The sequence below is a fragment of the Solanum verrucosum genome, unplaced genomic scaffold, assembly GCF_900185275.1.
Source record: "Solanum verrucosum unplaced genomic scaffold, falcon-dt-bn FXZP01000137.1, whole genome shotgun sequence".
In the NCBI taxonomy this organism is placed as follows: domain Eukaryota; kingdom Viridiplantae; phylum Streptophyta; class Magnoliopsida; order Solanales; family Solanaceae; genus Solanum; species Solanum verrucosum.
Genome location: NW_026020405.1, coordinates 103,647 through 115,797, shown reverse-complemented (window position 1 = coordinate 115,797; position 12,151 = coordinate 103,647). Strand labels below are relative to the sequence as shown.

At 34.6% G+C, this 12,151-nt stretch overlaps 1 protein-coding gene across 1 annotated transcript; it reads left to right on the top strand.

Moving 5' to 3' along the window:
• Positions 1-3,065: 3,065 nt before the first annotated feature.
• LOC125840408 (RHOMBOID-like protein 1) lies at positions 3,066-12,151 on the top strand. The gene is made up of 6 exons (XM_049519386.1): positions 3,066-3,592; positions 5,979-6,142; positions 9,829-9,992; positions 10,112-10,368; positions 11,473-11,599; positions 11,899-12,151. Exons 1-6 carry the CDS (start codon positions 3,267-3,269, stop codon positions 12,019-12,021), a joined length of 1,161 nt encoding a protein of 386 aa, XP_049375343.1. The 5' UTR covers positions 3,066-3,266; the 3' UTR covers positions 12,022-12,151.

Genomic DNA, 12,151 nt, shown 5'->3' with positions numbered 1-12,151 from the left:
TTTGTTGGTCAATTTGATTGGTAAATATATTTGATAAAAAATAATAAATTTGGTGAATATAAATGGTAAAGTAGAAAATGATTTGAAGTTACAATAACTTTATGTTAGTGAGAATATTCATTACATGAGAATTTCCTATAAGTATTTGTGGTGAAGTATAAACATTGGTGAATTCAATACAAATATTTGTGGAGAAAGTATTTATCGTAAAATTTCCAACAAATTTACGGCGAAGAAAATAGCGATTTAGGTAGGAGCTAAGTATCTGAAGCAAAATATTCCAATCTCCCATGGCCTATTTGACTATTTACTCAATATTGTTTTTTTTTCAAGTTAAAGCTTGACAATCTAGAAGTGCCCAAAAGCAGGTGAGCTATGTTTTCAATAGAAAAAATAGGTGTGTATATATATAAAATACTTTAAATGAAAAAAAGTAAATAAAGAACAAATAATAAACTAAGTCAATAAGTTAGTTGCAAAATACGTTGGGTTAGGTACAACGACCCTATGGAGAATGTCCAACAAATCCATTGAAAGTTAGATGAATGTGTCAAATTGAAGCAATTTATATATGTTTTTTTTACGTAATTGAGACCATTATAAATTTTTGCAGTAATATTTATAGGTAGAGTTTGAAAAAAATGGTTTTTGTTTTTATCCCGGATGGATATATCTAGTGGCTAGTGCATTAGTTACATGATGGAATTTAATAACTTCGGTTCAGATGAACCGAAGTGCACAAATAATTAATTTGGGATTATTGTTAAGTTAAGTGATATTCGTAGTGTATAAAAATTTACAAGTTTACTCATTTGAAACAATATCATATAAGCTTGTCTGAAGTATTATATAACCAAAATTTTTAGATAAAAATGATTAAGCTTCAGTCATATGCACATGAACTTTAATTTCTGCAAAAAGTAATGAATTCAACCGCATAGATTAAACTGAAGTTTTGACAAAGATAGCTAAATTTTGGCCATATATGCATGAATTTCGGATAAAAGTACTCATTGCATTCAGTTATATATGATTGAAACTCAAATAAAAATGAAAAACTTTAATCACATGTGTTTAAAATTTTAATGACTTAACTTTAACCGTATAAAATGCTTCAAATATCACATGTGTGTAATTGTTTCAAAATGGATACACGTGCAAAATTTTAAACATATTGGGTACAATATATGGTGTCCAATTAGAATACTCCATAAAAATATTACAATTGAGACGTCATATATATTAAAAATTCAACTAAATTAGTATAAAAAGTAGATTTTTAACTAACTTGAATTAAATAAATTATAATAAAGTATCAAAGTTAAATTTATAAAATCCAAAGTTTTATATGTGCCTTTATTTATTTCTATAATAATATATATTAGGTGTGTAGTTGTCAGTTTCAAATTAGACATAATTATATGTTCATGAGAAAAAGAATAGTCGGGAAAAAAAGGAAAAGATATACACATATTTTATTGAATTCAATTTTTATTTTTATTTTGTTAATGAATTCAAACTTCAAACACACCACATGCCATGAATTATTGAGTTTAAAACCATAATAATTGACAATTTATAAAAACTTTGTGATTTTTAGAAACTTATAAAATTACACAATATGACCTTGATTTATATTACAAGACAAACATTATCACTCAAAATATGGTGGGATGAATGAGATAAAAAAACTCAATTTCGAACTATGAGAATGAAAAAAATAAATACTATTAATAGATACAAGATACTTATCTTTAATTAGTCGTATATAGTCTGAATCTAAATTAACCAAGTCAATAAATTTTAGTGATAATTATTATTATTTTTTTTAATAAAAAGTTCAAACTGATTAATTAAAGATATTATCATTCACAAGGTGCAAAGCATGAAACTATAAACATGTCTACAAAAAACACATAAGAATAACCCCAAATATGACCTTAGTTTACAAAACAACATAAGCATAACTCCAAATATAATCTTAGTTTCTGTAATTAATTAAAATTTTCAAATTCGAATCAATAGAATAAAAGATATTTCTAATACGATGTACTTTTCCTTTATAAGTCACTACACAAATTAAATTAATATGATCGATAAATTCCGAATAATATAGTAGAGAGCCATAAACATGTTTACATGGACACACAAAGCATAACCCTAAATATATCAAACATTTAACTTGGTCAAAATCCTAAGTACGGTTCAACTACTCACTATATATGTAAAACTTTGTGCTCATCACATTAACAAATATTTTTTTTTTATACAGATATCATCACTTCACTTTTGATTAAGAAAGAATCACAGAAAGTTGCATATTGATTAAGCAGAAAAAAATAAATTAAAATGCACTTTCAAAAAACAGTTTGATGCATAAAATATCTCGCACTAGTAAAAGCTGAAAAAAGGCCACACCCAAGATATGTGAGGTAGACAACCTAATTTACGTCAATTCTTTTTTAAAAAAACTTTAGAAGATAAATGTAAAATATATGTCTTATATTATATTTATTAATTCGATGTAAATTACGGACGAGCAAGTTTTTTTCTAAAAAATAACCATACAATTTTCTTTTGTTTCTATTTTTGCTCTTTGTTCTTATGTTTTGAACACATTTATTAAAGATATACATATCACATATTTGGTCCCTAAATTGTGAAAAGTATACACTTAAAACACAAAATAATTAATTTTTGAAAGTATACACTTAAAACACTTGGTCAATACTAATTATTACTCAAATTTTTTTTAAAAATTTATCGGCCAAACACAAATAATTTCGTAGTAAAAGTATTTTTTTTAAAAGCAATTTCCAAAATAAGCTAATTTTAAAAGCTTGACCAAACAAATTATAAAAGTCTCGAATTCGAATACTAATACGAAGTCATCTTTGATAAGAAACTTCTACCTCTTACAATGAGATATTTTGGTAGGAATCTTAATTAATTAGTTAAGCTCCAAAATAAGTACCGACATCGTAAAAACAAAAAGAAGAACCAAAGTATATATTTTAATAAAAGTATTTTATTCAAATAAATAACTTAAACTATTTATAGAAGAAAAAATAAAGGCTACAAAAGGTATTGAGTGTAGGAAGTTACCAGCTCGTCGGCAAAGCTAATCATCTTCGTATGAATCAATCAACTTGACTTTATCGTCTCTTCAAAGCCACCTAAACTCATTTTTCTTCTCTACCCATTGTTTACAATCGGAATTTAAACTTTCCGGCATCAATTTCCAGCATTCTTGATTTTCCGGCGAGATGACCGGAGGAGTTCATTCACAACCGGAGATCCAAATCCAGGTCCATTCAAGGAAAGGGGGTAACTCAGTATACCCAGTAGAGCCAGCTACGACAACAACAGCATCATCAGGAGGACCTGCTTTTTATAGAGAAATTAAGCATTTCAAGAAATGGTTTCCATGGTTGATACCATCTTTTGTTATAGTCAATGTAGTGACATTTTTGGTGACCATGTATGTGAATAACTGCCCCCACAACTCTGTTTCTTGTTATGCTGGATTCTTGGGTAGATTTTCATTTCAGCCCTTCAGTGAAAATCCTCTTCTTGGGCCTTCTTCTACCACGTATGTATCTCTTTCTTATCTTTTTTTTTTTCCTTCTATAATTTGATTGAAGTATTTGTTTGTGAAATTTGTAAGCTTTTTGGTGTACTCATGATCCTCTCTTTAAGAGGAAATCAATTGGGAGTTCCGAAGGGTAAGGGTGTGGCCTAGTGATCAATGAAGTGAATTGAGCATCTTGAGCTCTTATTCAAATCCCAGCCAGCAAAGATAAAATACCACGTGATTTCTTCCCATCCGTCTTAGCGTTGGTGGACAGAGTTACCTGTTGCTTGTTGCTGGTGGGTGGTGGTGGAGTATCCCTCGGAATTAGTCGAGGTGCGCGCAAACTGGCCCGGACATCAGGACACCAAGTTTATCAAAAAAATAAAATAAAGGGATGGGTGAGTGGTTGAGCTGTAGGAGAAAAACATTTATATTCCAGGTAGTAGTTGGTGGGCAGGTTTACCAGCACCTATACTTGTGGGCTGTAGCAGGTTGCCTGGTCAATTAGTGGAGGGACAGCACTGCAGCCTAAGGGATGGATAGGATGGGGAACTTGTGGAAGTGTCAATTTTATGACAAGTTGAAGGTTTGTTTAATTATGTGTGTGGTAGAGTTCATGTTGTTTGAACAAGCTTGAATAAGATGAAATAATACTCAATTTGATTATAGATGTGCCCTTTTTGATCAAGTTCTCAAGAGCCTGGGCTCTATGATAGACTTTATTTAGATGAGCTTATGTAGAAAGAGAACTGGATCAATACTCTCATCTGAGGTTTGACTACCAAATCTTCTGTCTTGGATAGTTGTAGAAAAGGATTTAAGTGGTACAGATTGAGTTAGGCACACAGGAGGTGCAGAAAGTAAGCGGGATCAATGAGAGATTTCACATGCTTTTCCGTCTTGCTTCCAGTGCTGTATCTGATAACTCTCCAGGCATTCTTTTGTCCTCTTTTATGAGGATCCAAATCAAGCTACATGGAGCTTTTTATTGAAGTTTGTGCTTTAATGTACTTAGCTTCACTTTGTACCATAAGTTGCACTTAAGTTTCTAGCTTCATATTGCATCAACAGAGAGTGAGAAATTGAACAAAAAATGACGACCCTAATGCAGAAAAAGCAAAAACAAATTAACTGGCTCGGACTCTTAGTTAGACATGCAGCATCTTTTGGGAAATTTCTTCACCTTATATGGAGTTCTTTTTCCTTGTGTGAAGATAATTTTGTGAGCACCAGATCACTATAACCCCTTTGTGGTAAAATTGTACTTTGAGGTAGCTTTTCTAGGGAGAGAACCATCAGTAAGGCTACACTTATTGTAAAGTTTATTGGATGTTGCATATTTAAGGCTGATCTTTTACTTGAATGCTACAACTTGTTGCAGAAGATTAAAACTTTGCATTCACAATCTAATTTTGTTTTGACCGATGAATTTGTTAAAAGGGAGGAAAAGAAGAGAGGTAAGACTGCTTATTGAATCGCTTTGTGTTGAACAATAAATAGGAGGACTCCTTGTATTGACGGTACTAATAGAGTGGAGTGTAAGTAGACCTTACCACTGACTTAATTGCAAAAGGCGCAAATGGAGAATAAATACAAATGTGTTTGCTTAGTCCAAGACTAATAATTATAAGCATTATATGGACAAAGAAATTGAAAAAACAACAACAATTAAGTGAAATATTAGCTGTTTAGTGTCGCCTCTTCAGGAACTGCTCATTGACAAGGAAAAGTATGTCTCATTGCCCCTTGATGACGACATTGAAGTGCACATTAAGCGACCCGAAACGCTCAACATATTTTGAGCCTCACTTAGGGCTTAAGCGTGCCTTTGACACGCTGTTTCATAACAATTCCTACACTACATGTAATCTCTAAGCAAACTAAAAAGGCTCATGTCAAATGGCAGAGTTATTGTTTTTTGAGAATGCATGAAGCACCTGAGTTATTGTCAGTGTGTTAATATCAATTAAACCACAACCCAACCTGATTGTATTGACTATATAGATATTTTGCTTCCGGTGTGTTTATGATTTGCTAAAACGGCACAGATTCAAGAGATTATAGATCTTTTGAAAGAACTTCCATTGATGCGATTAGAGGTCTAACTTATCCTACTTTAGTACATTAACATCCTTATAAAAAATTCTTTTAGTACTTTCAATATTCGTCATACCATCTATGAGCCGGTACATTTGACCAGTCATGCACTTCAATATTGATGATCAAATTTCTGTAACTTGTTGATCTCTTACTGCATTGAGGTTGATGAATGAATTTGTGGCATTCATTTTTTTTCTTGATTTTCTATGTTAGTGAATTGATTCTTCTTGCTTAAACTAAGCTACACTGGAATAGATAAACATCAAACATGTATAAAGCTGTTTATCTTTTCCTTTTTGTTTAGGCTAGAGAAGATGGGTGCTCTAGATGTGAATAAGGTGGTCCGCGAACATCAAGGGTGGCGCCTTATTACTTGCATGTGGTTGCATGGTGGAGTTTTTCATTTACTGGCCAACATGCTGAGTCTTCTGGTGATTGGCATTCGGCTGGAGCGAGAGTTTGGATTTGGTATGTTGTAAATAACAGAGCTTTTACCTGCATTTACATTTCGTTTTTTCTCTACGTTTTGTGCTATCAAAGATCTAAAAAACTTTTATCTTATAGCAGATTCACATTAGATGTTATGTTGCATTTCCAAAAGTACTTGAGATTTTAGAAGCTAAGACTTAGCTGCTACAACTTTCATTCATTTGTTAGTCACAAGATTTATAAGCTCATTCTTCCATTTGCTGATATTAGAAATGTCTGATAATGTTGCATCTCACATTTTCGCTCATAAAGCTAAGAAAATTTCATATAACGGAGGCCAAAATGAGCCCGCATACAAGAAATATACCCCCCCAAAAAAAAGAAAACCTTGTACAATATGGTTTTCTGCTAAAGACAATCTTCTATACATATAAGAACCTAGGAACCTCATGGATGCTAAAAATATATGGGTTAAGAGGTTATTCCTCAAGTGTACAAAATCTTTCTCTACTATATGAAAAGCTCTTCCTCTTCTCTGCCTCTGTTTGATCGACATAAGTGCTAAAGTAGCAACATCTCATGCCTTGGGTGTACTCTGCCGTTTTTCTAAGAATCCAACTAAACATTGCTTCTTTAATAGTACATTACATCACCAATTGAAGTCCAAACCATCTCAGTATTTACCGCTACAAGCGAGGTGCTATCCAACAATGTAAAAGGAGATGATTCATGCCTTCTCCTGAGCTTTTACACAATAAGCATCAACATAAGTAATCATTCTTTTCTTTAATCTCAACCGTCAAGATCACCCCTTGCGGCTAGCCATGAAGTTAAGTTACTTTTCTCTTCTTTAATTCTCGATCGTCAAGATCACCCCCTTGAAGCTTGCCTAGTGGAAAAACACATTTTTCTTGGCTCAGGAGCTTCTCATAATATGACTTAACTAGAAGATACCATTATTCTCCATCCCATCTCCATTCATCATGGCTAACCTGTGAAATACTTTGTTTGTGAAGCAATTCAGTTGTCCTCAAAAACTTACCCGGTTTCCATCATCCATCCTGAATGATACATTCCCATTGAATTCTTCATACTCCTTCAAGATATTCTAACATAGTCCACACTCATAATGAAGTGTGATATCTTTAGTCCTCCAACCCCCCTTCCGAGATCCCATATTTTTTGTGGTTACCCCATCCAAAAAGCATTCTCCTCTATCCCGAACTCCATAGCCACTTCCCAAATAGCATCTTATACTCTTATTAATTACCTTCAAATCATTAATCCCAAAGTCCACTTGAACACTTCGGTTTCGTGACTGTTTGTCTCCCAATTTACCAAGTGGAACTTCCTATCCGCACTTGAAGCATCCCATAGGAAATTCCTTTTAAGTTTTTCGACTTTCTTGTGCTACCGAGTACTAACTTGAGCATGGAACAAGGATATGAAAAATGTCGGAATACTCAATAGAGTACCCTTAGTTGACACTTTCTTTCCCCTTGGATAAGTATCTCTTTTGCCAACATGTGAGCTCCTTTATACCCTCTCTATCACGGGCATACAAGCTGGTTGGTCCTTACTGGTGCTCCTAGTGGTATACCAAGTAGGTAGAAGGAAGAGCCCTGCCTTGCAATTAAACACTTGTGCTAAGAAGTAAGACCTCAATCTTCTCCACCTTGCTAACTGGGATGATTTCTCCTTTTATAACCACTCTGAACAATGTCAACACTTGTCACAAGTAAGCCAACTGAGCTCTGTTAGCATTACAAAATACTAAAGTGTCATATACAAACAATAGGTGAGACATGCTTACAGTATTATGTCCATCAAGCGCTGTGAAAAAACCCTTATGTAACCTCCTACAGCAGCTCTATCCACCACCTTGCTCAGTTCTTCCATCATTAGTATGAGCAACATAGAGGATAGAGGGCCGGCCTTGTCTCACTCGTCTCGAACCACTGAAGGAACTAAACAGTTTGCCGAGCACTAGGACCAAACACCTAGTTGTTGAAATGTAACATTTGATCCACTTCCTCCATCTTGCGCCAAAGTCTCTTCAACCTAATGAAATCAAGAAACACTCCCAGTTTACAAGATTGTAGGTCTTCTCAAGATCCAATTTGCACAAAATCCTTGATTTCCTTTGCTTTCTTCTTTGAATCAACGTCTTCATTTGCCACCTATACTGCATCTAAGAATTTGTCCGCCTTCCCCAAATACACTCTGCAAAATAGATACCGTTTTATCTAAGACCTTCTTTAGTTTATTGGGTAACACTTTAGACATAATATTCCTTGTCAAAAAAACACTTCAGACATAATCGTACCATCTCCTCATCTTTGACTATATTCCAAGACAGCTGGAAAAATGCTGAAGTGAATCATCTGGCCCTGAAGCTTTACTCTCCTGCACAGCACTTGACCGCTCCCTGTGCCTTGTCTTCCCCAATAGATTGCAAAAAAGGTAAAAGAAAGCAAGTGATATGAATTCTCCTGCAATTTTGTTTGGTGCAGCAGATTTATTGGACCTCAACTTTCTAGTTTTCATTGAAAACAAGTTTCTGCAACAGTTTCAGGTATTCAAGGCTAAACAAATACATCACTTTTCTTTTCTATAATAAAATATCCTTCACTTAAACAGGCACATTTTCAGAAAATCCTTTTGCGTCCTTTTTTTTGAAATGGTAATATGTTTTTGATAAAGATGAAATGGTAACATTTTTGTATTAAGATCAACAGGGCCTGTGGAGGCCAAAATTACATGAGAAGTAAACTAAATATAAGTTATACAAAAAGGCTAATTAAACAAAAACTATAGTGACTCTGTGTGACTGTGTCAGTTATATACTCTTGTTTCCTCTGAAAATGCAAAAGCAGAATACAAATTAAACTTTATCTTCTGGAGAGGGTTACTTTTGTTCTCAAAACATCTTGAATTCCTCTCCTTCCAGATAGTCCTCCATATGCAGCCTAGGATCATACTCCAACTAGCTTTTTAAGCTTTTGTTCCTCCCTTTCTACTCCAACTAGCTAGCATATCTAGTGTATTCATTTTCATTGTCCAGCTCAAACCAATCATAGCTGGAAATATGTCCCACAATTGAGAAGTCACCTTACAGTGCAGAAAAAGATGACTATTTGTTTCTGCATTTCCTCCATGCAGATGGCAAATAGAGCAAAGGTACATTCCTCTGCAGTCTGCCTTGTGTCACACAGGCCCTCTTAACTGCTAACCAAACATAACATGCCACTTTGTATGGTATCTTGGTCATCCATAAGTGCTTCCAGAACCACTACACATTAAGGTTGTTGTTCTTCCTCATATGATATGGTGTCTTGACTGAAAAGATATGTGAACTGTCTCTCAACCACCATAATCTATCTTGTTCTAGTGAGACTCTTTTGAAGAGATTGAGAATGTTGAGGAATTCTTTGAATATTTCCATCTCCTAGTCATTTGGAAGCCTTCTGAAACTGAGGTCCCAGCCTTGGTTACTCCAAACTTCACTGATATTAGCTCTTTGTTGTTGATTCAGTATGAAAACAACTGGAAATAGAAGTATGAGTGGACCAGAAGTGAATTTGATTGTAACTGCTGTGAAGAGCTAGATCCACCTCTGGGTTCTCAACTTAATCTTTCTTGTGTTGGTGTATGTGATCTCTGACCTGTTATTCAGAAGTAGCTGAGACTACTGTTTGCTTATTTTTCTTTGTTTTGTCTTGTAGTACGCATTGGCGTGCTCTATATCATCGCCGGACTTGGTGGCAGTTTGTTCTCAGCTCTATTTATTAAGTCAAATATATCTGTTGGTGCTTCTGGTGCACTTTTTGGGTTGCTGGGAAGCATGCTTTCAGAGCTCATAATCAATTGGACCATATATGCCAATAAGGTATCTATCAAACAGTTCTCATCACAGTTCACACCTTCCATTAATGATGGGTTTGTTGCTCACTTGATTGAGAAATCATCTTATTAGCCCTTTGACTTCTTGTTTCCCCTTTTCTGCAGATTGCAGTTTTAGTGACCCTTGTGGTCATCATTATTATAAATCTGGCAGTTGGACTTCTCCCGCACGTTGACAACTTCGCTCATATTGGAGGATTTGTGTCTGGTTTTCTTCTTGGTTTCGTATTTCTGATCCGGCCCCAGTTTGGCTGGGTGAGCCAGAGATATGCATCCAGAGCATATTCAACATCGGCTAAACCGAAATTCAAGATGTATCAAATGGTTCTATGGGTTGTTTCTCTTATTCTTCTGATAATTGGGTAAGTTTCGTTGGTGCTGCACCTTGTTTTTCCTATTCTGTCATGTTTCAATTAGGCTGCAGAAGAAGTTTTTATATACATCTTTGATAGTGGGTCATTAAACTACAGTGTTTAATATTCACACATTTTGCATTTTTTATCATGTTAACATTCTTTTTACCAGTCCTTTTTTTCATTTTGTCATCTCTTTTATTTCGTTTCTGCCCTAGTTTGAGAAACTAAAAGCAAAAAAGAAGAAAATACGTAGAATTTTCATTCCTAGACAAGTTTCTGCTGTTGGTGCTGGTTATATCTGCTATTGTTATGAACCTAATGGGTCTAAGTCTAGTGACAAAGTACTACTAATATGTAAGTAGTGATAATGAAACTTATGTTACTACTTCCCCAAGGCACCGGGGTGTGACTTCCCAGGATATAGAGGGTTGAGTAACAAAATTTAGATAGACCGGATTTCCGAGTTTATCATTTTACCCACTTAGTTTGGGGTAGCACGGGCCACGAAGGAAGTGATGGTAGTTGGTAGGAGGAGCACCCCTTAGATGTCTCTCTCTGTTAGTTTTATGCCTTTAAATGCTTATAACACTAAGCTGTAGTCATTCTAATTGGAAAAAAACAGATAAATAAAACCAAGTTGTTTTCCTTCCATGACTTGAGTGATACTTATTAATTACCTTTTGATCAATGGATCTCGACTAAGTGAATCACTTATTTGTTGCCAAGCAACTGCAGTCTCCACCACGTGCCTAAGTGACATGTTATTTGTAGGATATAGGTCCCATTACTCTACTCTACTGTTATCGATTACTTCATGGTTCCATTCCCATGGTTTTGACAACAATAGCTGTTAAATGATAAACTTCAGATATATCTGATCATATTGTATCAGGTACGCAAAAATGTGTAATTTAGGTCCACAAGCACCAAGAATTAGAATTAAACACGTGATGCTGCAGATCTTTAGTGGCAAACACTTAGATGGTTAAATAATATGGCCATTTTGATAAGGAAGATTCTGAATTTGATCCGACTTAGTCATCTCACTAGTTGAAAGCAATATGTTTTAGCTGTACAACTGGTTAATAATTTATTTTCTCCTTGCTGCAGGTTCACTAGTGGCTTGGTCATGCTTTTCCGCGGGGTAGATTTAAATGATCACTGTTCTTGGTGCCATTATATGAGTTGTCTACCCACTTCAAGGTGGAGCTGCAACACAGAGCCTGTTTCCTGTATGGTAAGAAGTTACTGAATTTCTCGTTTTCACAAATCTGAATAAATCTCCTTCACTATCATGACATGAAACATTCATTTTCCAATTCCATAGTTACAGAACTCAGGTTAGGAAAATGGGCATCTTCCATAGGATGTAAAGTTGCACTACTATACTTTCAATTAAAAAAGAAAATCATCTTATCGAAATTTTAAGGATTTTTGCGTGTTTAGTCGCTTAGACGACTTCTGAAAGCAATCATGCTGTATTAGATGTTTTGATATTTGTGATTTGGCGAGTTGAACTTGATTTCATTCTTGCAGTCCGAGCAAACGAGTAACCAGCTCACATTGACATGCTCCAACAGTAACAAGACGAGAACATATTCATTGTCGAATCCAAGTACGTCTAAGATCCAGGGACTGTGTACTCAGCTGTGCCGTTGAATAGCCATCACTTACAATTTGTTTGTAAATTGATGTCATTTCAGAAATCTTACATAACATCTGATCCAACTGTTATTTTTGTTTGTATTGGACAACATTCTTATATAGTATAAGAAAAAAGTTCATATTG